Raw genomic sequence first — 26,176 nt, 5'->3', positions numbered from 1 at the left:
CTTTTGAAATCAAAACTCGGAGAACAATTTTGCCTTGCAGTCCTACCCCATACTTGACTCCTGGAGGTTTTAGGTTCTCCAGTAACTGAATCCTTGGGTGACTTCTTCCCAACGTCACATCCTCATTTAAAGATCGAGCTACACTCAATGTACCGGAAATTTAAATACCTTCACATGTTATTTGTCACCGTCTTTTTAAAATTTTTTTTTTTCAACGTTTATTTATTTTTGGGACAGAGAGAGACAGAGCATGAACGGGGGAGGGGCAGAGAGAGAGGGAGACACAGAATCGGAAACAGGCTCCAGGCTCTGAGCCATCAGCCCAGAGCCCGACACGGGGCTCGAACTCCCGGACCGCGAGATCGTGACCTGGCTGAAGTCGGACGCTCAACCGACTGCGCCACCCAGGCGCCCCAGTCACCGTCTTTTTAAAAAATATTTTTTAATGCTTAGAGCAAGCGAGCATGAACAGGGGAGGGGCAGACAGACAGGGAGACACAGAATCTGAAGTGGGCTCCAAGCTCTGAACTGTCTGCATAGAGCCTGACATGGGGCTTGAATTTACAAACTGTGAGCTCATGACCTGAGCCAAAGTCAGAGGCCTCACTGACCGAGTCACCCAGGCACCCCAATTTGTCACCACCTTTTACCTGATATATTTGACATTTTATTTGTGAAAAGTAGGTGAATGGGTTTATCCTTGGTGGTAAGTGATGTAAAAGATTTCTGAAAACAAAACAAAGAAACCAAAATAATAACCGAAGCAGCTGTGTCTGGAAAGCCCTGAAATGAAAAGACCCATTTGGACAGGATTTGGAAACCACTTGTGAATGGCCCCCGTGCACACTGTGGTCCTGTGGGCGCCTCGACCCGTGGATCCAGATCCAGTGGTCTGAAGTCACAGATGGTTTTCAACCTCTACACAAAATATTGATCTCAATTCAGCTAATAACTGCGAGTGTCAGGCCGTTCTCGGAGGTGGGAGTCAGTCATGAGTGAACAAGTCCCAGGCTTCTTTTTACCTTTTAGTTAAATAGAAAGCATAAAATGTTTTGTTGCCCGGAGTAAGTGAATGAAAGTAAATGTTCAGATTTTCATTTGATAAATCGAGGAAGGCTTCATGAGGGAGAGTTTTAGACATTGTTGGTGAGAGGGCTCTTGGCAGGAAGTGTGTTTTAGGGACGTGGTTCTTCTTTGACAAAGACCACATGGGCCCTAAGGATAGGCAGGCCTGGTTCCCTGGGATGGGAAGAGTAGACTTCCTGGCACAGCCTCAGGAATTCTGGCAGAGGGCTTCCAAAAAGTAAGTGGAAACCAGCAACTTGACAGTTGTTGGAGAGAAGAAGAAAAATTTGCCGGTCGTGGGGCGTTTTGTCCCTTCTATGCACGTCAACCAGTTCTGCCTTTAGTTTTATTTACTTATGTTTATTTTATTTTTTGTCATTGGTTCTCTTTGGGAAATACTGGCCACTGTAACGTTAGCTCAAGCTAGATACCCACTGCCCAACACTTGAAAAAAATGTCAGTTAAAAATGGGCAGAAGACACGAACAGGGACTTTTCCAACGAAGACATGCCGGTGGCCAACAGACGCAGGAAAAGGTGCTTGACATCACTCCTCATCAGAGAAATACAAATCAAAACCTTGTTGAGACACCACCTCGTACCTGTCAGAATGGCTAAAATTCACAACACAAGAAACAACAGGTGCTGGCGAGGATGTGGAGAAAAGGAGCCCTCGTGCACCGTTGGTGGGAATGCAAACTGGTGCAGCCACTGTGGAGAGCAGTATGGAGGTTACTCAAAAAATTAAAAATAGAATTACCCTATGAGCCAGTATTTCCACTACTGAGTATTTACCGGAAGAAAACAAAAACACTATTGGGGAAGATCTATGCAGCCCTGTGTTCACAGCAGCATTATTTACAGTAGCCAAGATATGGAAGCAGCCCAAATGTCCATTGACTAATGAACGGATAGCTGTGGCATGTATACAATGGAATATTAGCCGTAAAAATGAGATCTTGTCATTTGCAACAAATGGCTGGATCTAGAGAGTATAATTGTAGTGAAGTCAATCAGAAAAAGAGAAATCCTGTATGATTTCACTCCTATGTGGAGTATGAGAAGTAAAAGAGAGACAAAAAACCCAGACTCTTAACTCTAGAGAACGCCCTGATGGTCACCAGAGGGGACGTTTTAGGGACGGGTAAATGGGTGAAGGGCGTGAAGAGTAGAGTTGTCATGAAGAGCTCTGAGAAATGTATAGAATTGTTGAATCGGTGTATTGTACACCTGAAGCTGATAGAGCACTGTATCTTCAGTTAGAAAAGCCAAGGGACATGAGAGTTTCCTGTTAAATAGTCTCAACGTTATTATTTTTTTTTTTTTTCAACGTTTATTTATTTTTGGGACAGAGAGAGACAGAGCATGAACGGGGGAGGGGCAGAGAGAGAGGGAGACACAGAATTGGAAACAGGCTCCAGGCTCTGAGCCATCAGCCCAGAGTCCGACGCGGGGCTCGAACTCCCGGACCGCGAGATCGTGACCTGGCTGAAGTCGGACGCTCAACCGACTGCGCCACCCAGGCGCCCCAATAGTCTCAACTTTAGATTAAACAGAATCATTTGAAGGAAAGGGAAACTGTTGGGGGGGGGGGAAGTTATCCTCTTTTTTTTTTTTCCAAGATAAAAGAATGACTGACGTCGTTTTCGGAGTTAATTATCAGATCGTATGAACTCATTTTGAAAAGGCATCATGGAGGCTGTTATCCATTCAGGAAACCACCTTGATCTTAATTTGAGTGTCGGCTCTGTTACAAAACCCTGCCCAGTGTTCCCAGTCCATTTCACTTTGCTGTCTGGGGTGAACAGAGGGCATGGGTCCTTCCCTTCTGTGATACTTCACAAACGATCAGTTCCCGACAGCTGAGGGAACAGCCTTCGGCCAATTTCATCTGGATTCCAGAGCTGGAAAAAGTTGTCTTGTTAAGTCTAGAGCTCACTTTTGGAAAGTTTGTACAATTAGAGAAAAGGTCACAGTGCTTAACAGGGACTTGAATTTACGTGGAAATAGTTAAATATATTGTAATCGTAGTTGTCTCTTGATAATTTTAGATGTTTTACGTTAAATTTAGAACAGTGAGTCATAGCAGCTAAATGTGTTCTTACCTTTTCCTTTTCTGGTGGAATATTCTGTTTATATGATGACCATGATAAGGAATGATGAGGACTAGCCTTGCAGTACAGGGGTTTTCTGTTGTGAACATGTTCAGAATTTCAGCAGAGCAAGTTAGTCATATTTTTAATAAATACCGTGCTGTGTGTTGGGGTAAGGAGCGCATTAATTGTGTCACGGGGATGATGATCTCATGAAGTGGCCATGTTTTTATACACGATCGCCTGTGCAGTGAACCTGCTTGGGTTGTGTCTTTGAAGGTATGCAGCAGGCTCGAGGGAGGTTTACCTCCAGAAAGTCTGTTCTGAGTGGCAAGAACCGAATGCAAGTGCTAACATGTTTTCCAGCCGAGCTTTGTGTGTGGTGACTTCTTTTCCCGGTGACGGGAGGGAGACGGGGGTTCTGTCAGACTTGCTGGCGAGCATTTGTGCGTATTTCAGGGAGAACCTGGCACCGGGGCTTCTGTCTGGCCCCGGTGTCCTCTGGAATGCTCACCCTGGGGGATTGTGGCAAGAGCCGTAACGACCCTGCAGGTTCGCGTGGCTTCGTGACGTGGCGCAGAGGGCCTTCAAAACCTCTTTTGACTTCGTCTGAACCCGTAAAATGCTCAAATCCAATTGTCGGTTTCCCCCTTATCCGCTCTGAGGAGTGTAAATCGTGATTCCCTGGGCCTCCGTTGATGAAGGTGGCAGCTGTAGTTTATCCACGAAAGCAGACACCGTCTGGTGGAGAGTCCTGGACGTATATGGTCGTGAACAGTCCTGTCCACGTCTGCCTGCAAACCTGAAAGGGGTTGGTGTGGTCAACTCCTGGTCAAGGATGCAGACTCTTGATGTGTCTTTGCCCTAATCCCAGCTGTGTTTTCGTTGAAGCTCGGTGGGTCAGTACGTGTTTACGTTAGTACCTGGCCACTCAGGTTAGAGGTACCGTCGTCTTCTGCCTCAGAGTCGGGCGTATACTTGAATTGCCTTGTGGATCCAGGTCGAGTCTGTGTCTTCAAGGCCTTCTGGGATGAAAACGAGGGAAGGTGTTCCAGAGCCTTAAATACCAGGCTGCGCACCAAGCACCCTCCTCCCTTGGGCCGGAGAACCCAGGCCAATAGGATGCTGTGGGGCCTGCTCTGGGCTTGGCCCTGTATTGGGTGTGATTAAGGGCTCATAAGATCAAATCAGAGTGTTACCTCTCGGTGTGGGGCTCGTGTGTGTGTGCATGCGTGCATGTGTAGCAGAAGATTGGGGATGTCATGAATACAGGAGCTTGTGTTTGGGGATTTTTTTGGTAAGTTCCGGTTGTCTGTCAAATTATTGCTGAAAACCCTGTTCGGATTCTAGTTGGGTTCTCTGCGGTAAAGCTCCGAAGTGGAAATGAGCCGTGGTGATCTGAGATAGGGGATGAGCCAGGGATCCCACAAATTTGTGTGCAGGTGTCTTTTTTGATTTTGGGATGAGTCTGATTTCTGAAATTGGAGAAGCATTACCCTTATGGAAGGTTGGTCTAGGGAGGGGGGGGGGTAGCAAGATCTTCAGTACTGGGACGCTCCTCTTCATTACGGAGAAGTCGAGTCCCAGAAGAGAAGTCAGGTGGGTGGTGGCTGCAGGGGTCCCTGCTGTGCCTTCTGGAGGCATCTAAATGAGGACCCTGAGTGTGGAGCTTGTGAGCTGATGTCTGGGCTGTGATGGGCGGGTCTCACACAGCAGGCCCTTCCTCATTTACACAGAATTCGCCTGGAAGAGACCACTGAGCGTTTGCAGAGCAGAATGAAGAAAACGGACTGGTTGGTTCTCCCTTCCTGAAACTTCCCAGTGGGGAACTCTGCGTCTGGCTCCCGGGGTCCATGTAGGAAGACCACGGCCTTCGGGTGTTACCAGGCGAGTGTGGACCTGGCTGCTGTGGGGCCTGGGACAGACCGTTTTACTCAGGGGAGGCGGTGCTTCCCAAGAGGGGACCCGTGAGATGGGCCCAGAAGGGTGTGTACACAGAACTGGTGTATTCCTAGAGGGCTGTTGTCCCCGGGGCTGGGGAGCAGAGAGCCACCGTGCTCTGGTGGTTCTGCTCGGTGGGGGGATTCCCTGCACAACCCCGCACTTCCTCATTTACTTCCGAGTGTGAGAGACACTCCCAAGAAGGCAGTTTGATGGCCTGATCATTGTGTAATCTTTGTGGCTGGGTCAGTGACCCGCGAGTATTGGTGGACCGTGGTTTGTAGTCGTGGGAGGAATCCGTTCCCCAAACAGAGGGGGCTGTGAATTAAAGTGCACATCCTACTTTCGACGCGTGTGTTCTGAGACTCCGAGACCTGGTTCGGCAATAGCCTTCACATCCAAATCGAAAAAGGGGATGATGAGATTTCACGGCTTCTGGTTTCCGCTGAGATTTTGCCTCAAGTACCGTCTTGTACAAATGACGGTTTATATATTTAGACCAGGGCTGAGGGCAGGGCGTCCGTTCATCTTGTGATTTGTGGTGACATGATGTTTTGGTCAGGGATTTAGACTTCACTGGATTTGGCGAGAGAATCCTGACTGGCGAACTGAAAGGAGCGTTTCAGGACATTCTGGAATCTGGTGTGAAACTGACAGATTCGGATTCTCATGATGTCCTAAGATCCCTGAGGCCAGTGGTTGAGATGGTGGTAGAAATCCCATCATGCGGCCCTGATTTCCCATTTTAGGAAGAAAACATTGCATGGATGTGAAATGTCAACGTGTTTAAGTCCTGGCGCCTGACTGCCCGGAGTCCCGACACTCTGCGCTGGGGGGTAGGGGGTGGGTTGTGATTCTCAGGTCACAGGTCAGGAGCATTACCCCCCCCCACCCCCCACATCCCTGTTCTCAGGGTCCCCGTGAGCACCCACAGGCAGCTGTCCGCCTGGGGTACTTAGATGTTCTGTCTTGTCGTAAAGCAGTTGCACTGTCTCTCTCTCGATTGGCCCGCACCTATGTTTCAGATAGTGATGGCCATTTCCGTGTCCTTGAACTATAATTTCTGTTATAGAAAATAGGCTGGTTTTGAGAATACGTAGGAAAAGTAGAAGCCAGCAATTTGATAGAGAAAACCCAGAACGTGTGGCCTGGGCCTGAGTGAGATCACGTTTCCCTCCTTCCCCCCAGATTGGGTACTGCTGCTCCCTGACTGGCCAGGGGCACGTCCTGCGTGGCCAGGTTAACTAAATTAAATTTAGTTAATTTAACTAAACTAACTCAAATTAACTAAAAAGTTCTTGTCCTTGTTCTTTACCTTTTTAGTTAATGTGGGACCATAGAATTGAGAAATGTGCTTTGTGGAGGCAATTCATGTCTGTAATTGTGGAGAACTGTGTGTGTGTGTGTGTGTGTGTGTGTGTGTGTGTGTTATAGTTACTTATAAAAGCTCCAAACTGTAGGGGCGCCTGGATGGCTCAGTTGGTTAAGCATCCAACCCTTGATTTCAGCTCAGGTCATGATCTCATGGTTCATGGGTTTGAGCCCTGCATTGGGCTCTGTGCTGACAGCTCAGAGCCTGTAGCCTGCTTGAGATTTTCTCTCCCCCGCTCCTCCACTCATGTGTGAGTGTGCGCGCTCTCTCTCTCTCTCTCTCAAAATAAAAATAAACTTAAAAAAAATAAAAGCTCCAAACTGTAAACATTTATATAATCAGACTCTGTTTTATTGTAATGAGATAAGATTTAGCCACACTGTTACAGGGAGGGCAGAGGTGTGTGAGGCCTGCTGTCAGTCCAGGAGTCTCAGGCGTCCCTAGAGCCTGGAAAGGAGGGGGCCTGGTGCTCCTGGAGCTTCTGGAGGAACCCGCCCTGCCCGCACCTTGAGTTTAGCCTGGTAAGATTCCTGATCTCTGCAACTGTAGGAGAAGAAATTTGGGGGTTAGAAGCCATTACGCTTGTGGTGATTTCTTACAGCAGAAGTAGGAACTAACACAGCATTTCTGCTCTTTACCTCTGAGTGTTTTAGGAAGAACTACATTGTAGCAGCCTTTCCTGTGCCTTAAATGATCATGAGAGGTGGTTTCTAAGAAATAGGTATTTACACTTTGCAAAAGAAGATCGAACAGACTGCTCTCATCTTTGCGTCTGTTGTTTGAGCCTTTAAAAAACCCTACGTTGCGCACACGGTCCATTCCTGCTGTTAACGTGCGTTGTACGGGATCACTGGGAGACCAGGCTTTCACACGTTGTGTGTTAGAATGAAAAATTAAGGCATATTAGGGATCCACAGAAGTCCTGAGTCGGCACTGATCCAGGTTTGGGTATCGGCGTGCAGAACTCACCCACTTAACTGTTGAGAAGGGTGAAAAGGCTAGTTGGATGTTCCTGTTTTCCTAGTTTATGTACTTGGCGCTCAGGTTCACGTAGGTCTCATGCGTGCATCTCCACATGGGAACTGAAACGTGAACGTCTGACATCTTTGCAGCAAGCTGGCGGTGGCGCATTCCTGGGACAGGTTTCGGCTTGTTTCTGAGGGCACCCCCCCCCCCCGCCACCCCAAGACAACAGCCCCTACAAATCAGCACGAGTAGGTCTCCCACGTCGGTGGGTATGTCTGCTTGCCGTCCCCCAGCACTCTGCCAACCTCTGCTGCAGAGGCTCCGGCCCTGGTGAGGGGCACACGTCTCTGTGGGCCCCCTGCCTCGCTCCAGGGAGGCTCGGCTGCGTCTGTAGGGTCCCCTTGAGCCCCGGCCTGTTGAGAAGCCGGGTCTGGGCTGCAGAACATGGTCTCCTCCTGCCGTGCTCCTGAAGGGAGACTAGGAGCAGCTTGTGTGGGTCGAGGGGTTAGAGCCAGATGCTTCAATGGGAATGCGGCATGGGGACTTCGTGCAGGTGGCCGTAGGGGTCTGTCCGCTGCTCTGTGCTCCAGACCTTACAGACCTTCGTGTCTGACACCAAGGAGCTCTCCTGAGCCCTGTGTCCTGCAGGACAGGTCGGCTAAGCCGTGCCGACCCCAAGGAGCCCCGTCCCCAGAGACCTAAGGACCCTGACGCCCCTTCTCACTCCCACCTTCGCCGCACGTGTGATGAGGTCCGCCGCTTGCCCCACTGCCCGGGGGTGGGTAGAGTGCCTGCTAACCAGGCTTGGAGCAGGCTTCCCGCCTTCCCGTGGCCCCTGCTCTCCCTGTTGTGGTGCTTGCTTCCCCCATCCTGGTAAGCCCTCCGCGTAGTCTCTGCTTAGCACATCCCAATTTTATTTTTACCTGATGTGAGGCTCTCAGAGCAGTGAGCTGCATTCCAGACCGTGTTGGAGCACACAGGGAACCCGCGTGTCCGGGAAGCATATTTTTAGTTTTTAGCTTCAGCTGGAATTGAAATCAAGCGAGCCAATGCACAGCATCCGGCTGGATCCACAGACTTATTGTAGTTCTAAAAGTAGCCATTTCTTAAAACTGTAAAAAGTGGTCATTTCTGTTTTAAGAAAAATCAAGAGCATTTCCACTTTTCTCATGCAGTTAGATGTCTAAAACGGGAATGGTGATTTTCAAAGCATGGCTGTGTTTATTGTAGAGTGTTGTAAACCTTAATGTAGCTTTATTTTTGATTTTTACCTGGTTATCTGGAAATTTACTGAAAACTTGAAGTGGTAACAATACTAGTTGCATTTGTAGGACTTTTTTAGAAGGAAAGTGTTGTAATTTAAACCATGTACAGTTGACCCTTGAGCATCATGGGTTTTAAGTACGTGGGTCTATTTCTACAGATTTTTCCCCATAAATACAAGACAGTACTCTAAATGCATTTTTAAAGTTTATTTTGAGAGAGAGAGAGAGACCGCGAAAGTGGGGGGGGGGGGGGACAGAGAGAGGAGACAAAAAATCCCAAACAGGCTCCGTGCTGTCAGCACAGAGCCCAGCATGGGGCTCGAACCCACAAACTGCGAGATCCTGACCTGAGCTGGAATCAAGAGTGGGAGGCTCAACTGACGGAGCCCCCAGGAGCCCCTGTAAATGTATTTTCTCTTAAAATTTCCTTGCATTTTCTTTTCTCTAGCCTACTTTATTGTGAGAACACAGTATGTAATATCACATGTGAAATCTGTGTTAATATTATCAGTAAGGCTTCCTGTTGACAGTAGGCTGTTTGTAAAGTTTTTGGGGGAGTCACAGGAGGGGGAGTCCTCCACGTGGGGGAGTCACGTGGATATTTCGGAGCACAAGTGTCGTCAGCCCTGACCCCCACGCTGTTCATGGGTTAACTGTAGCACAAAGTAGGATGATTGGCTAGAAAGAAAGAAAGCTCTCTGGTTTTCTTGTGAGCAGGCGTGGGGCCGGGGAGCAGACAGGTGTGGACAGGCGTGGAGATGGGGTGGGGGGGTGGCCTGGCTGTCCCGTGGCCCGGTTTCTCACGTGCACGTGCAGCACACTCACATGTAACACGTCACACGTAAATCTTGGCAGGGCGGGTTCTGGTTTATTGTGCGGCGAAGGCATGGCTGGAACCTTGGGAAATGTGCGTCCACGTCACTGCCTGGCTTTGCTCCCGAGACGGCTTCGAGCCTGCTGTGACCCTGACTCGGCCACGGCACGTTTTGTGGGAGCCAGCTGGTGTCTGCCCAAGCTGGGGAAGTGCATCGTGCAGCAAGCGGCTGAGGGTGCGGAGAACGTCCTTGCTACTGAGACGGTCACACGTGCGCCCCGTCCAGGCTTCGGTGGCCGTCACGTGTTGCCCGTCCCTTCTGCTCCGTGTCCTCTCCAGGCTCTGGGCCATTTCTGGCCCGGGCGGCCCTTCTCTGGGGCTGGAAGGGAGCAGGAAGCGGGGAGATGGTTTTGAAGCTCAGCTGGGAGGTCATGTTGATTTCTGCTCCCGTGAAGGTGGGGGGAGGTGGGTGGCGGCCATTGTGTGCGGGTGCAGTGGCCCCTACACACAGGCCTTTCCAGGTGTCAGCTCGGGCCGCAGTAACAAAGGACCCCAGATGGGGGCTCTAGCATTGGTGGCTCGTGGCTCTACGGGCTGGAGTCCACGTGTGGTCAGTTCAGGTGCAGGAAGCGGGGGCCCCTCTGGTTCTCACTCGGGCTGCGCCTGCCGGGGTGGGGGGGAGGGGAGCCCGGACGCAACCTCCAGCGGCCAGCTCCCTGGCCTCTTCTTACAAGGGCATTAACCCCCAGATCAGGGGGGCCCTCACGACCCCCCATTACCTCCCACAGCCCCCCACGACCTCCTTGCCTCCCACAGGCCGCCTGTGACTCTGTCACGTGGGAGGCTGGGCTTCAACACCTGAATTCTGGGAGGATGGACACTGGATTCCATGGCACAGGCGTCTGCCTGCCGATGGCGGGAAGGGAGGACGGGCCCCTCCTGTGACCCAGCGACAAGGCTGGTGTCCCTGAAACGCGCGGCACTTCAGAGGGACCGAATGCTTGCGTGGTCTCGACAGGTGGTGCCGTGGGGGCTCGTGTAATCATCCAGATGCGGCCGCGCCACGAACTGAGGTCCTCTGAGTGGGGTCCCCTGCGTGTCGGGGTGCCTGTGGACACGTACACCAGGTGCTCTGAAAACAGCACCTGGGGGCGGCTTCCAGTGACCCTACACGTCCTGAGGTCACCAGGTGCTGTCCCTCTGCCACCACAGTGGACCCCTGAGACACACACCTGGCAGAACAGTCTTCATGACGCCTCTGCCTGAAATTCTCAGGTGTCCAGTGTTCCTGCCTGGCATCAAACTGGAGTCCCGACGCTGCTAGCGCCTTGCTTGAGCTGCATCTTACGGGGAGCCCGGAATACCAGGACCAAAGGCTTCTGGCCAGCGCCACGCACGGGGTGTCTGTGCCCTCTTGTCTGTCTGATGACGAGAGCCCGCCACCCACCCTCGGCCGCTGGTCCCAGGCTCCCTCTGGAGCACGTGGTCCTCCCTGGACTTGCTCTGCAGTGGGGGTGGTTTTCCCAGCTCAGCCCCTCCTCTGGATTGGGGGTCAGCGTGAGTCTGAGACGAGCGGGTGTAGACCAGGCTTAGTAGCGGCCTCAGGAGTACACGACCCAGCCCAGCCGGCCACACATGGTGGCCCAGGACGGCAGCAGCTCCCGTGTGCCCTACGCTCTGCTGCGCCCCACACGAGGCTGGTTTCCTGCAGCCCTCCGGCCCTCCCACCTGGGTGCTAACAGTTCTGCTTCAGTTTAAGCAAGGAAGGGAAGGCCAGGACGTGAAGTGCCTTGAGCCCAGCGGACGCGGAGCCACTCAACAAGGGATGGGGTCCAGGCTGTGCCGCACGTTTCTGAGATTCACATAGATGGTGTGTGGGTGTGTGCGTTTGTGCGTTTGGGTGGGTGGGTGGTGTGTGGCTTTTTGTTGAGAACGCAGTGACCTGGACGGTCCCCCTTCTCTTGAAGCCCCATCCAGACTTTATCAGCTATTAGTCATTTCAACCAAATGGTTTCCCTTGTTTTGCTTGTGGCCTTGGTGCTGTGCCTTTCGCTAAGGGTGTGTCCGTAAACATGCCCTTGTGAGTGAGGGGACCAGCGCCCCCTTGGCCGCCCCTGCGTGGGGACTCGGGGCCTGAGAGGGGAGCACAACGGAGACGAGCCAGCACAAATGCATATGGCGGCAGGCATGTGACATCTCGGGCAGGTCCAGAGAGAGGGTGTCCCCGCTAAGCTGATGGGCGTGCACGTGGGCAGCGGTGGGAGGCGGGGTCAGGGTCAGCGGTTGTTTCTGCATGACAAACATTTTATCTTCTCTAAAAATCATCCTCCCCCTTCCCAGACAACCACTGGACTCCTATCTGAGTCCTTAAAAAGGACTCATCCTGTGAGTGGAAAATTTGGGAATGTGTGCAGTTTGTGGGTTTACACATATGCCTCTCAGCCCAACCTCTGCATTCCACAGCAGTTACTGGAAAACTTACGGAAGCTTTATGGATGTGTCTCTCAAAGAACATTCTAGAAAAGTTTAGGGTACCCATAATAAAAGGAGCTGATTTCTGTTAGAGTCCTGCATTTGGATTCTAAAGATAAACCATTTGTAAACCCTTCAACTTAGTTTCAGTGGAATCAAAGATAAATATGTTGAAATTATCTTGCAGGTTCTGTTTGGTTGATGTTGATAAGAAGGAGGTGGTTAGGAATCACTCGTGTGAGGAATACTTCTTGTTTGGGGCGGGGGGGGGGAATGGGGCATTTACTTAGCTTTTTTTTCCCCTCTGGGTGACAGCAAAGATAGACTATTTAGGTGACCTACACTTTGCTGTTAAAACATGTGTTCTGTGGGTTCTGAAAGCTCAGACTGAGTGTTTTCTGACTTTCCCATGTCTGTTCACATAAATGCTGTTGAACAGAAGCTGTACTGTAGATGCTTGAAGCTGAATAGGCCTTTTATTATAAGGCACAGAGATGAATGAGAATGTGGTGTTTTGTTGTATGGACTTTAAAAATGGTTTCAGTCTTTTCCCTGAAACGAAATAACTAACTAATTACTGGATTGTTCATCTATTAAGAGGGAAAAGGGTACCAGATCACTCTGTAAACCCAAGTGAAACTTTAAGAAATGGTTGAGGCTGAATTCATCGCCTCTCCTTTGGGAGGGTTGGTGTGTGAGTTTGGGGATTCAGTAAACCATATTTGGGAGAATTTGCAAAGCTTCTTGGCCATTCATCCTTGCTTTTTTAGCTTCTGTCTTATGCTCTCAATCTAAACGTGTTATTTTGAAACCTATGATTTTTATATTTCTTTAGTACTCATAAATGCCATGAGCTGGGAAGACAGGTGGAGGTGGGTGGTGGGGAATCAGGCGCCTGGTTTGCCCTTCGTTTCTGCTGAACGTCCAGTGAGGGACTTAGGGCTCCACGTGTGGTGGCTGGATTTGGTGGCCTGAGGGCGTGTGTCAGCCCCTGTTGGGGTTTCGTCCCTGGCCTACTGACTGGCAGACTGGCTCCAGACCACTAGATTTTTGCTAAGTAAATACCTTCCTGGCAGCAGGAGGAGAAAGGCACTCGAAGGAGTTGACGTTTCTGTGAATCCTTTTAAAAATGTCTGTTTTTGTGGGTGTTGTGTTCCAATGGGAACGCTCCGTGCATACAGTGGACTAATTCTAATCATTTCAATGAAGCCTCACTTCTCTTGGCATCGAGCAAATGAGAGGCTGCTGTTCTCTGCCGCCCCCCCCCCCCCCCACCCCATCGCCGCCAAAACCAGGGGGCAATGGCATTTATTCTGTTCAGTGGTGAGAAGTCAGGGACTCTGGCTCTGGACTTCGTTCACAACCAGGAAAGGTGTGGTTTGCGAGCTGACTTGTTCCTTCTTATTTCTGGGGTCCTGGTTTCACATGGCCTGTGTCACCTCCGTGTATGAAGCAGGGATGAGGCCCCACGCGTGTGCCCGATGCAGACATTTCTAGGCATGGGAAGATGTCCCTGGGTGTGGCTGTAGAGATTTATGCTCTGTAAACAGAAAAGCTAACGTCCACGAGCTTCTGTTTTGCCAGGAGTGGCTTAAGATAAGCTGCAGATTTACCACTGGTGTCAGAGATCCCGGTAACCACCTCTCCCTGGCCTTAGAGATTTTGCTCTGTTACGACTGCTGTCACATTCCCATCAAATGAGGATTCTTTGTTCTCACTCTTAAGAACGTCAGCACATAAGCGAGTCATGGGGTGGGTTTTCTTTTACGCCCCCGTACCCTGCTTTGCTTTGGATTTGGGGACTGAGTAGCTTCATTGAGCTGTGCGGCCCCAGTGGCCCCTGGGGGTGCAGGATGGGAGGGGTCTCTGGGGCACAGCTGATGGTGGTGGGAGGGGACAAGGTGTCCTTGTGGTGTCTGGATGGGATCTCAATGGTTTCCTCCAGGAAATGTGTATCATAGTTGTATGTTTTGTATGTATTTTTTTGGGGGGGAGGGGTGGATTTAGATTTCGGGAGAGAAAGTCCATGTTGAGATTCTTTGATTTCAAGGCTTGAACCAGAGGGTTTGGACACAATTTGGGGATCTCTGGGAAAGGCAGCAAAGTGCTCCATTGTAGTGGCGCTGGAGGGAAGGGCAGGGAAGACGCCCCTGCAGTGGAGGCTGGAGCTGTGTGTGTGTGTGTGTGTGTGTGTGTGTGTGTGTGTGTGTGCGCGCGCGCGTGCGCCACATTGGCCCAATGGCAGCTCTCACCTGTTCCTTTTTTTAACGTGTGAGCTAAATGCTTTACCCTTAAGTTGATTCGCTGGGCACCCGTGGCTCCTTGTCTGGAAGGACGTGTGGGTCTTCCCCACGGAGGAGTGGTTATCCCATCAGCTTCTTCCACCCTTGACCTGCCTGCAGGCTAACAGTGTTCTCTGGCACCTGCTGTGGTCCTGAGCGGTGACGTGTGCAGAGGCTTGAGCTCTCTGGAGCCGTGAGGTGGGGCTGGGGGTGAGCATCCTGGCTGTGGGTCTGTTTGCCGGGTAGCGGTGACCCCCCGGGATGCTGGCAGTCAGGGGCTGGTCCACACTCCTTCCTAACTCCTGGATTCTTGGTGTTTGCGTGTGAGGGAAGGAGAGGAATTGGGGTCAGTCCCTTGTGGGGGCAAGTCCTGCCCTCGTCATCTCAGCTGCTATCAATGGTATTTTTTGTGCTCCTCTAACCTTAGGCTTCTTGTGTACAAGAATAAGAAGGGACAGAAACAGTTCAAGGGTATTTGAAGACTTACATAATAGAAGCCTGGTTTTATCATGTCGCATTAGGAGCAAATCATGAGACAAATCCATTAAAACAAAATTTTTTTAACATTTATTTATTTATTTATTTATTTATTTTTTTAATTTTTTCGTGGGCTGCTGTCTGGGGTGGGCAGGACAGCGGACAGACGCCTCTGGTTTGGGGAAGCCCAGTGAGGTCCTGGGGGGAGTGCCGCTGGGTGTGAGTATGATGGACTCCAGTTATGTCACACAGGGCACAGTCTGGGGTCTTTGTGATGTCAGTTCTCGAGACTAAAGCTAGTTTCCTCAATGTCAATATGTGAAAATATTCATATAACTTGTAGCACAGGGAAATATGTAGAATTGTCAAATCATTGTTTTGTGCACCCGAAACTAATGGAACGCTGTATGTTAACTCTGTTTGAATTTTAAAAAGTCCACCTTTTAAGACGTTCGTTTCTTTAACATTATTTTCTTTTGGGAAGGTGCCTTAAAAATTTACTGTGTGAGCTCAAGCAGTTTTGAGTGAAAGCGGTCTTGATGAAGATGCATCTTTGCAGCAAAATCTAACTTGTATTGTGTGCATGCTGCGATGCCAGACTCGTCCTCCTGACCCTCCAGCTTAGGGTTAAGTGTCCGTGGGGACAGATGACCCAGTGCCCACTTGCTGACTCTTGCAGGTGTGGCTGTGTCCTGGGAACAGCCAGCCCTCCGTCCCTGCACGGCGGCATCTCCCCCGGCTGCCCTCCGACGTCGTGCCTGCACAGAGCCAGGCTGAGGCCAGGCCCTCCCTCTCCCTGGGCCGGGGCTGCATCAGGCCGCTGTGTCACAGCCTTGGCCGCTTCCCCGCGTGATGCCATGGGTGTTTCCCTGCCTGTGAAACAGAGGGGCATCTGCAGGATCCTGGGGTCTGGCTGTGAGCCAGCCTCGAAGCACCACTTGGGTTGTGTGGGGACAGGCTTGCGGTGCTTGGAGCGGGGTGGCCCCTGCTGATCTGCGAGCAGGTGGGGCACACTGCAGCGTCCCCACTGGTCCTGGGCCGTGTGTCCAGGGGCCCACACGCAGCACCGGCAGGATGAGGCTCTGTGGCTGTTTCTACCCGGTGGTGTTCCTCACGCTGTGTGCACACAGGTCTTGTCCCTCCGCATAGAGGCCAGGGGACTGAGCACTCGCGGTGTCATCATCCCGTTCCCTCTGACGGTCCGAGGGACCCTCTGGAAGGAGGCGAGCTCACGGTCTCGCCTTCCGCTGTAGGAGCAGGCTCTGCGTCATCCCCGTTCACATGCGTCTTCTGGATGAACATCCCACGAGGGTCCCAGACGCTTGCTGTGGACTCACCGATGGCTGTGTGTCTGCAGGGGTGAGAAGGTCTGTCTTCAGCTGGCCTCTGTCTTCCCCGCAGTCGTGTACCTGGCTCCGGATGTGACTCCGGTAGAGGACACACGCCTGCTCCCTCAGAAGCCTGTCCAGAGAGCTGGGGCCGCCCCGCCTGGAGGGGATCCCGTGGGACTCCTTTCCCGGCATTCTAGAGCCTGCGTCCTGGCCGCCCCCGATCCCACGCGTGGAGAAGTCTCCCTCCACCGGGTCCCAGACACCTCTCCATGGCAGCCCCAAAGTGGCCGATACTTGGGAAGTACGGTGTCAGATTTAGGGCTGTTTACAGGGCAGATACCCCAGCATCTTCTGGGTCACCGGGTGTTGAAGCCCAGAGGATCCAGGATGGCCATCTCTCATGGCGTCAGTGGCACCGAATAGCGTAAATGCAGCTCGACCCCAGAAAGCTGGGCGTCAAGGCCCTGCTTCGTGGTTCAGCGCTTGTGTGATCTTGACAAAATACCTAATTTTTGTACTCGTTTTCTTAACTCCGTGATGGGCCCTTTCCCAGTGCTGAGGACATCGTGTCAGGAAGTGCTGAATACTCAGGAATGGCCCCTCTTGCCTCCCCACGCCCTTGTGTGTGAAATAATTGGTCAAAGAGCCCATGCAGATCGGGGTGGGGTCTAAAATGGGAAGTTTCTCCTTGGGTTGTATGATACCTGTTAAATTTTTTTCCTCATGTAAACGTGGATGCAGGAAGATTTGGGAATTTGTGCAGTTAAAAAAGGGCTTTTGTAAGGAAGGGTGTTGCTTATAAACAGTTGAGGTGGCCCATGACCTTCACCGCGTCCATTCCTGGCTAGTGCTTGCAAAATGCGACAGGAGTTTTTAAGTTATCTTACTATATACAGTGAGCTCTTTCAGTTACCATTACTAGATTCTGTATAGGATTCGCGCACTGCTGCTTGGTTACAGCGAGCTGTGATGAGCCGAGCTGGGTGCATTCCTGCACCGGTGACTCAGCTATGACTGTTGTCAGTAATAAATGGGGTGTTTTGATTGCTGCAGGAAGGGCCTGCTGCACACTGTCCCCCAGCCCGTCACCCCTGCGGGCCCTCGTTCGACCTTGGAAGTTCACAGGTGAACGACAGAACCTTCTCCCGTGGAGTGGACCTCCAGTGGGGAAACCGAGGTCGACCCCCAAATGCACCACAGTCGGGCTGTCCTTCTAGGGGATCGGCATGGGCTTGATTTCTGCAGCACTTGCTGTCCTTGGGGGACCCTCTTGTGACTCTCCTGAAGACCCTTAGCTCTCTGCAGAGACTCGGTGATCATGGGACCACGAGATCATGACCTGAGCTGAAGTCGGACACTTAACCGACTTGAGCCCCCCAGGCGCCCATGGAAATTACATGTTAAGAACAGAAAGAAACTGCATTTTAATTCATATCCCAAATATATGGCCTGTTAGTTTTTTTCTTCTTCCTATGTGACCACTGTGTTTTTTGCTAGAAATGTAAAATTATATTTGAATATAGTGTTCTAGCTCGCCTCCAAGACTGGCACATAATTCTTGAATGAAATGTAAAAATCAGTTGCACAGAACCTTCACCATTTGTGGCCCAGAATTTCCCAGGAAGCAGCGTGTTGTATGTCTCCACGTGGTCCCTCTGCATTGCGTGAACTGGCGGTTTGCCCCTCAGGTGGCCTTGAATTTGTAGGGACGGTTGAGCACAGAGAAGGTTTCTGATGACCCTCTGAGTCTCACTTTCCTGCAGTCCCCAGATGTGGGGGCGGGGACTATGCTGCTTCTCCGCTGAACCCAAGTTTTATTTGCCTAATGAGTCTTATTTGCCTTTCTGTCCTGTGGACTTTGTGCTTTTTCCAACCTGGAATGTAAATAAATGAAAAGGGGTGTTCTCTTCCATCACCAGCCTCTGTTTATGTGCAGGGCTCAGATCAGCTGGGTATTTGGAAGTTTCTGTGCACATCGATGGCATTTTTTGTTTTTAAGAATAATTTAAAAGTGTGGTTATTTGTCCTCGAAATGGGTAACTATCTGGTTCTATCAAGAAAAATGTAGCCACGAGACTAGTTGTATGTATGTATGTATGTATTGAGAGGGCAAGTGGGGGAGGGGTGGGGAGAAGGGGACAGAGAATCTGAAGTGGGCTCCAGGGTGGCAGCAGCGAGCCCGACGCGGGGCTTGAACTCACGAACTGTGAGATCATGACCTGGGCCGAAGTCAGATACTCAACCGACTGAGTCGCCCAGGTGCCCGAGACTAGTTTTAAAAGATGCAAGTGTGGGCGTGCGCTTGGCTTACCAGTTACACTAATAATGCAAAGCACCTGCACTGTCTCTGATAAATGGAGATCGTTGTTTTGTTTTTATGACAAAACGTGTGGAATCCATGTTGCAGTGCTGATCTTGACCAGGGAAAGGTAAGAGCTTGAGCCTGGACGTTCCTAGACGACTTCCTGGGTCCCTGGAGCTCAGCTCGGGGATCTGGGACTAAGGAGCAAAGAGCAGGCACACGGGAGGGGGATGACCGTCTCCAGGTCTGGGCGGATCCAGCGGGGCCAGAGGCAAATTCCTTCTGGCTCCTTGGGCTCAGCCTGTGCGTTGTGACTGTGTGACCGGAGCCTCCAGAGGTGCCTGCAGGTGACTGTGGGGGTGGAGGGGGCCTGGTCATGGATTCTGGTCACGGAGCCCCCAGAATGGGACGGGCAGGGCTGGGGTGCCAAGGGCAGAGAGCCATTGTTTCCGGGGGGAGTTCCTGGAAGATGGTCCCATCCAGAGGTGGTTGGGCAGGATGAGATGAAGAATGGCTTTGGGGCTCCACTTCCTTCCTCCCCCAGGGTCCAGGGAGGTGGAGGGAACTCCAAGAGGCCAGCTCAGAGGCTGTCTCTCGGTCACCAGCCCCAAGGAGGAGGCGCAGTCTCGACCAGGGCTCCCGTCGTTTCCACGACACTGGCCTCTTGCTCTGTCTTTAAGTCTGGTTTCCTCAGGGGTCAGACTTCGAGTTACTTTCTTCCCTTCAGTCGTTCCCTTTGTCCAGCTTATTCACCATGCGTTACAAGCCAGGGACACTAGTTTAAGTCACCAGAGATAGTTTGTCTCACTCTCGATTCTGTATAAAAATCCAGTTCTTAGAACAAAGGTGTGTCATTGTCGGACACAAGACACAACATGCCAAAGGGCCACTGGTTTGGGGGCCCTGTTATTTTACGTCCTACCCTAACAGTGAAGATTTATGGTTAAAGAAGGAGATGCCTGACGTCTTTCTTAGTGCAGAGATTTTTATGAATTTTGTTTCGGGCCGTTTGCGCTGGAAGGGAAAGGTTGCGTCAAGAACAGTTCCAGAGGGGTGCCTGGGTGGCTCAGTCGGTTGAGTGTCCGACTTTGGCTCAGGTCATGATCTCGCGGTCCGTGAGTTCGAGCCCCACGTCAGGCTCTGTGCTGACAGCTCGGAGCCTGGAGCCTGTTTCAATTTCTGTGTCTCCCTCTCTCTCTGTCCCTCCCCCGTTCATGCTCTGTCTCTCTCTTTCTCAAAAATAAATAAACGTTAAAAAAAAAAAAAACAGTTCCAGAGACGTTTGGGGCCATGTCGTTCACTCCTTGGAAGATGGTGTAATGTTCCCTGGTGGCTCTTTCCAAAGAGACAACACGTGGGATGCGTGCCCTTTGTTATGTTTGCTACGGAAACGTGGCCGCCCCGTGGGCTCTGCGCAGTGGGCGGGGGGCATTGCTGTGCAGCGTTGGTGACGACAGGGTAGAGGGTTTCCCAGACCAGTATCTTGATAGCAGTTGGTGTGGACCGATGTGTATGCTACTCTCTTGAGGCGGGAACGGTCCCCCTCCAAGCGCTTCTCACGATGACGCGTACTGCTCGAGACTTCATTCTCGTGTCCTAGTAGTTTCCAGCTTCCTTCTATTTCTAACTGAATTTCTGGCGCTGTGAAGGCAAAGGTGTAGGGAGCATCCCGTGTGACTCTCAGGGACAGGACACCGTGGACAAATAGGAGCCGCTCTCGGTGTGTGTCTTTAAGGACTGAGGAGCCCTCTCTCAGCCGGTCAGGGCCTGAGGTGCTGGTCCTAGATGGGGAAGCCTCCAGGCTGGCGTGTGCATAGCTCACGGCATGCTAGGTTTTAAAGGAGAGCATTCTGGGAAGAAGGGTCGGTGTCCGAGATCTCGTTGGACTTCCGGGTTAGAAGGAAGTGAGGGCCTTGCCGTCCAGAGCCGTCATCCAGGGAAGGGAAGGCCGGCACTGTGTGGGCGTCAGTAATCCCCACCTTTCTGGGGCCGGGTAGCAGCTGTGTGTCCGTATGCATGGTGTGTCTTGAGGCCGTGTATCCCCCAAGGCAGCGTCCTGTCCTAGGCCCTTACAGCACCACGCGCTAGTTGTATGCTTTCCCCCAATAATTACTTGTTTTTGTTGTTGCTCTTGCCCCAGCAGTCGAGCCCTCTCTTCAGGGGACCGGACAGGCCGTCAGGTCTGAGGCCTTCAGGGGGCAGGCCCTCGGCCACCACTCTGGTCCCCAGTTTGGTTTATCAAGTTACTCTCAGGATCGGTTTAGAGACCGTGTCTGTGCTCCTGCTCTGTCGGGTTCGTTCCTCTGGAAGCCACTCCCAGCTTCTGACCTGTCTGTACTGTCCTTGTAGGCGTTTATGATCTAGTCTGCATAGATCCCCCAGTCTTCATCTGCGAATATGTTCGTGTTCTAATCTTAATTAACAGATTTTGAGTAGTTCCTCATGACTTTCAGGCTGTTGCTGAATGGCTGGTGTTTGCACGGAGAAACCGGCTCCACTGGCTGATCGCCTTTGGAAGCTATTTTGAAATGAATCGCTTTCACCCTAAATGTTTTCAGGTTTTACACGTGTATGTGCCCGAGAGCCATGAAGGCATCTAAGTGTTCAGGGCTTTGCACCTTCCTTACAAGAAGAGTAATGTCACGTAGAGTGTTATTAGTTTGTTTTTGCTTCCAGACAATAATGTTATTTTTTTTTTTCCACAAAGAGACACTTGCCGAAGTAAGTAGCGAATTATAATATACTCAGGAAGGAGCATGGATCGATAGAGCCTAGAGTTTATAAATAGACCCGCCTAAATGTGGCCATTGATTTCTGACAAGGTGCAAAAGCCGTTCGGCGGACAGCGGGGTATCTCCTCCACAAATGGTGCGGGAGGCATCGGACGTCCATTTGCAGCAAAGTGAAGAGTGCCGTCTCCACGAGTCAACTGTAATGGGGTCATAGCTCCAATGTAAAACTCTGAAGCTTCCAGAACACAACATCAGACGAACTCTTTTTACCCTGAAGGTAGCATTCTGGACATGATAGGGCGGCTCACAAAAGAAGAACCTAAGTGTAGTTCGCCAAAACGAAAAACTTCTGCTCTGTAGAGACGTCGTTAAGGAAAAAAGCAGAAGCCACCTACACGCTGGGAGAAAGTATCCACAAACCACACACCCTACGAAGGGCTGGCACCCGGCATATGTAAAGGACCCCACAGTTCCATACAAAGAACACAAATGAGATCGTTTGCACAGAGGATTCGAATGGATGCTTTACCGACAAAGACACAGGGACGTAAGCACAGGAACTGTTGGCCATGACCAGTCCCACAGAGAGGCCCGTGACAGCCAGGGCGTGACGCTTTTACGTGCCCAAGTGTGGCTGGGACACAGGTACGGCCAGTACCGAGTGCCGGCGAGGATGGGGCTACTGGTATGTGTGGTTGCTGCTGGAGGGAACTCAGGCTGGCACGGCCGCTCCACAAATGGCACCTTCTTGCAGAAGTGAGCATGTGCTTCACCTGTGACCCGGCGGTCTGCGCCCGGATGTCTTCCCAACAAAAACCTGTACCAGAGCCCTTACGGAAGCTCCGCTCGTAGTTGCCGAAAAGAGACGAACAGGCCAACTGTGGTACGGCCATCTAGACCGTGGAATACTAACTACCCCGCTGTCAAATGAAACAAGTTATTGACACAGCAGCTTGGATGATTCGCAGAGGCTTGGTGTTGAATGAAAGAGTACGGTCTCACACGTTACATTCTATAGAATCCCATTTACGTGGCATTCTGGAAAAGACAAAACCATAGAAAGAGAGGACGCATCTCTGTTTGAGTTTTGCTTTTTTAGAGTCCACGTAGGGGGTGAGATGGTCCAGGGGTTGCCTTCCTCCATCTGGCTTGTATTGGTTAGCACGACATTTTCCAGGTTTCTGTATGTTATTGCAAAGGACAGAGTCTCCTTTTTATGGCTGAATAATATTGCACCGTGTATGTGCCCAGTCACCCCTTCATGGACTCTTGGCTTCTGTGAATAATACTGCAGGGAGCGTCGGGGCACAGATGTCTTAGACCCAGTGTTTTTACCTCCTTCAGAGGAACACTCAGATGTGGGATTGCGGGGTCATAGGGTAGTTCTCTTTTTAAGTTTTTGGGGAACCTGCACACTGTTCTCCAGAGCAGCTGCACCAGTTTGCATTCCCACCAGCAGTGCGAGACGGCTCCCCTTTGTCTGCATCCTCACCAACACTTGTTTCTTGTGTTGTTGAGCTTAGCCATTTTGACAGGTATGAGGTGGTACCTCATCGTGGGTTTGCTTTGTATTTCCTTGATGAAGAGTGATGTCAAGCATCTATGTGTCTGTTGGCATCTGGATGTCTTCTTTGGAAAAAGAAAGGTCTGTTGAAGCCTTTTGCCCAATTCTTAACTGTTTTTTTTTGCGGTTGACTGGTAGGAGTCCCTTCTGTATTTTGGATATCAGCCCCTTATCGGATGGGTGACTCACCAGTATCTTCTCCCATTCCGTGGGCTGTCTTCATTTTGCTGCTTGTTTCTTTCATTGCACAGATGCTTTTAGTTTGTGGTCCTCTTGTTTGGTTTTGCTTTTGGTGTCAGGTTAAAAAAAAAAAAACAAACAAAAAACCTGTTGCCAAGATGAATGTTGAGGACCTTTTCCCTGTGTTTTTTTCTAGCAGTACTGTAGTTTCAGGTTTTACATTTTAGGTCTTTGATCCATTTTTGAGTTAACTGCTGTGCGTAGTGTAAGATAGGGATCGAACTTCATTTTTCTTCATGGGGACGTCCAGTTTTCCCAGCGCCATTTGTTGAGGAGACGACACATCCCCCAATTGTGTGTTCTTGGTGCCTGGTTGAACAGTTGGGTGTATGTGCATGGGTTTATTTCGGGCTCTTGATTCCGTTTTCTTGATCTTCTGTGTCTGTTTTTGTGATGATGCCATACTGTTTAGATTGCTACAGCTTTGTAACATAGCTTCCAATCGGGAAGTGGGATGCATCCAGCTTTGATTTTCTTTCTCAGTATTGCTTTGGCTATCCTGGCTCTTTTGTGGTTCCATACAAATTTGGGGATTGTTTTTTCTATATCTGTGGAAAATGCATTGGGATTCTGATAATCACACTGAAAGTGTAGATGCTTTTGTGTAGCGTGAACATTTTTGCAATATTCTTATCTGTGAATGCAAGGTATCTTGTTTATTTTTCTCGTTTCGCTCATCACTGCTTTGTAATATTTAGGAAATATGTGTATTTCCAATATGACAAAATGGAATTGAATTCATGATGATTCTGTTTTTTTCTTTTTCCTGGAGTCTTAGTTGATAAGGGAAGATGGCATAAAAAAAAACATAGTTTTATTTTTTTAATTTTAAAATCTTCATCTTTCTATTTATTTTTAGTGAGAGCGAGCGAGTGAGTGCAAGTGGGGGAGAGGGCCAGAGAGAGAATCTTAAGTCTCCCAAGTGGGGCTTGATCCCAGGACCCTGGGACCATGACCTGAGCTGAGTCACGACTCTAAACTGACTGAGCCACCCAGGTGCCCTGAAACAAATTTAAAGTCACTTTTAACAGCAATGGCAATAGTTCTGGTGAAAGTTACCCTAAGTTACTTTTGAAAAAAACTCGTTTCCTTAATATAACTGTGTATGGAGTTTTATTTTTATGTTTTGATGTGGTGAATTGAAAGAAAAGTCACACAAATACTGGAGGAGGGCTGTCGATGGGGGCTGTTGAAGGGGACGCAGGCTGCCCAGTGGTCTGGAGTACTCGGTAAACCGGACTGTGCTGTTGGAGGGGCTGTGGTCAGTGCATGTGAGTCAGTGCATGTGAGGGGGCGCTGGGCTGAGCGGTGTGACCCTGTGGCTTTGGTCCCTTCACGAGGAGGCTGTGTAGGTCTTGGTACCCCCAGCCCTCGGTGTCGTCCCTGGCGGTGGTCCGCAAGCCTGGGTGCTAGCACCTGCCTCCAGGAGGGTCCTTTCCACTCTGGACATGCAGAGCCTTGGCTGAGAGGGGTCTTGGCATAGGTTTCCTTGGGGAGAGGGTGGGCGCACAGCCCTTGGCCCTGGCAGCATGCAGCACCTTAAGCCCTGCAGACAGCATCTTCACCCGGTTGTTGGGGACACGTACGTGCATTGAGTGCACAGCACTGACTTCAGACTCAACCCCTTTAGCTTAAATCCTGAAGCTGCAGTCCTGGCCCTTAGTCTGTCCTTCTGCATCACTGGGGGTCGTTTGTGGGATGTCCCACGGAGAAGGCTTGATGGGCGGGGGCTTTCCTGCTTGGTTGGGGGGTGGTCAGACTAGAGCCTATGCACAGGACGACTCTGTATTTGCTGCTTAACAGCTCAAAGGTAAGATTGATGATTTTTATAGACGTGTAAGACTTTTTGGTTTTCGCTAAATCCTCGATGTTGATTTTTCGTACATACTGCTGATGGCCTGCTCTGTTAGCACAGCCCCAGTGAGTTGCGTGTTGACAGCTGATGCTGTGTGTTGACCCTGTGACCCGGGAGGAAGCTACTGTCATCCACATTTTACTGAAAAGGAAATTAAAGCTTAGGAGATTCAGATAATTTGTGTAAACTTCACAGGGACTCGGGCAGTCGAGCTTTGGAATTCATGCCCTTGACCATCCCCAAGCCCCTGGGTTTCCCCAGCTTCCAGGTAGCATTTGTGGGTTTGTGGGACAGGACCGGGACTTCCTATTAATGGATGAGATGTTAGCATTTTGAGACTCATGTATTCCCTGAAACAGGCATGTCTGGGATGGGGAACAGAGGCGATGGAAATGTGCTGGATGTGTGTGTGTTTTGTATTTCATCAGAGCTCCTGAAAATCTGTTTTCCACAGTAGGAATTTTGTGAAGTTCTGTTTACTAAATATTCTGTACAGGAACAGGTTTTTGTGGGTTCTAGTTTGAAAAGTTTTTGGAGCGACGTGGGTGAATGGGCTATGCGTGATATAGCCAAGCGGGTTCTGCTCACAGGTGACTTCGTCAGCTTGGACACAGTCCCCCCAGGGTGTGATTCACTGCAGGGGTGGCCCGTTTGCAGCCTTGTCCAGCGTGGTCTCGTTCCTCCAGAGCCGAGGGCTGAGAGCGGGGTCTCTGGTCCAGCCTGCAGCAAGAACTCCCAGCAGGAACGTGGGACCCTCAGGTTCCCTACCGAGTTCACCACCATGGACCTGACTCCCCCTTTACAGTCTGGGCTTTCTGGGTCTCACACACGCTTGCGCTCTAATCTTATGACAGTCTCTACCAGTTTGGAAGGAAATTTGGGGTTTTAACAAGACAATACGGTACTGGAACCCTGTTCTCAGCCTTTGCAGAAGCTTAAGTTCGGGGCTTTCCTTTTGTTTACCTGTTAAGAGAGGCTCAGGTGATTGAATTCTCATTCCCTCCTGGAGATGGTTCAGAGCTAATTAGGTGGCAACCTAGAAAGAACTGAAGAAGCGATGGCAGACAGACCCTAGTGAGGATGGCGTGTGGTGCCGCTTTGCTGAGCCCTCACCAGGGTGGCAGGGCCATTTCTGGCCCATCCATGCTGTGATCGCTCTGCCCTCTTGGTTTTGAGGCCATAGTCTCTCAGGGGCCTTTGGGTCTCTAAAAGACCCTGTTTTCTGGCTGGGCAAATTGCTTTCCCCTCTCATATGTCAGTTAGAAATGTTTGATGCAAAATGAACAGTCAACGTCCTCTCTCCCCCGATGTTTTAATGTGGTGGTTTAGGCGTATTTACGTGTATTGAGGTGTGGGTCAAGGTCATTCTTTAAGGGTCAGGGTTTTGTCATCCTCGGGTCTTGCCG

At 50.6% G+C, this 26,176-nt stretch overlaps 1 protein-coding gene across 10 annotated transcripts in view; it reads left to right on the top strand.

Annotated features, from left to right (window-relative positions):
• The window catches only part of DIP2C (disco interacting protein 2 homolog C), a 410,897-nt gene that overhangs the window by 71,888 nt on the left and 312,833 nt on the right, over window positions 1-26,176 (top strand). The window contains exon 1 of one of the 10 annotated variants that reach the window (XM_045462608.1): window positions 17,786-18,113. The exons of the other annotated variants lie outside the window; for them this stretch is intronic. Within the exon in view, the coding sequence (XP_045318564.1) occupies window positions 18,056-18,113 (58 nt within the window). The 5' untranslated portion in view covers window positions 17,786-18,055. Of the gene's footprint in view, window positions 1-17,785; window positions 18,114-26,176 lie in introns of those variants that run through there. 10 annotated transcript variants of the gene reach the window in all.

This window comes from Leopardus geoffroyi, chromosome B4 (assembly GCF_018350155.1).
Source record: "Leopardus geoffroyi isolate Oge1 chromosome B4, O.geoffroyi_Oge1_pat1.0, whole genome shotgun sequence".
Taxonomy (NCBI): Eukaryota; Metazoa; Chordata; class Mammalia; order Carnivora; family Felidae; genus Leopardus; species Leopardus geoffroyi.
Note: the sequence above shows the minus strand (reverse complement) of the source record. Positions and strands in the feature narration are given on the sequence as shown.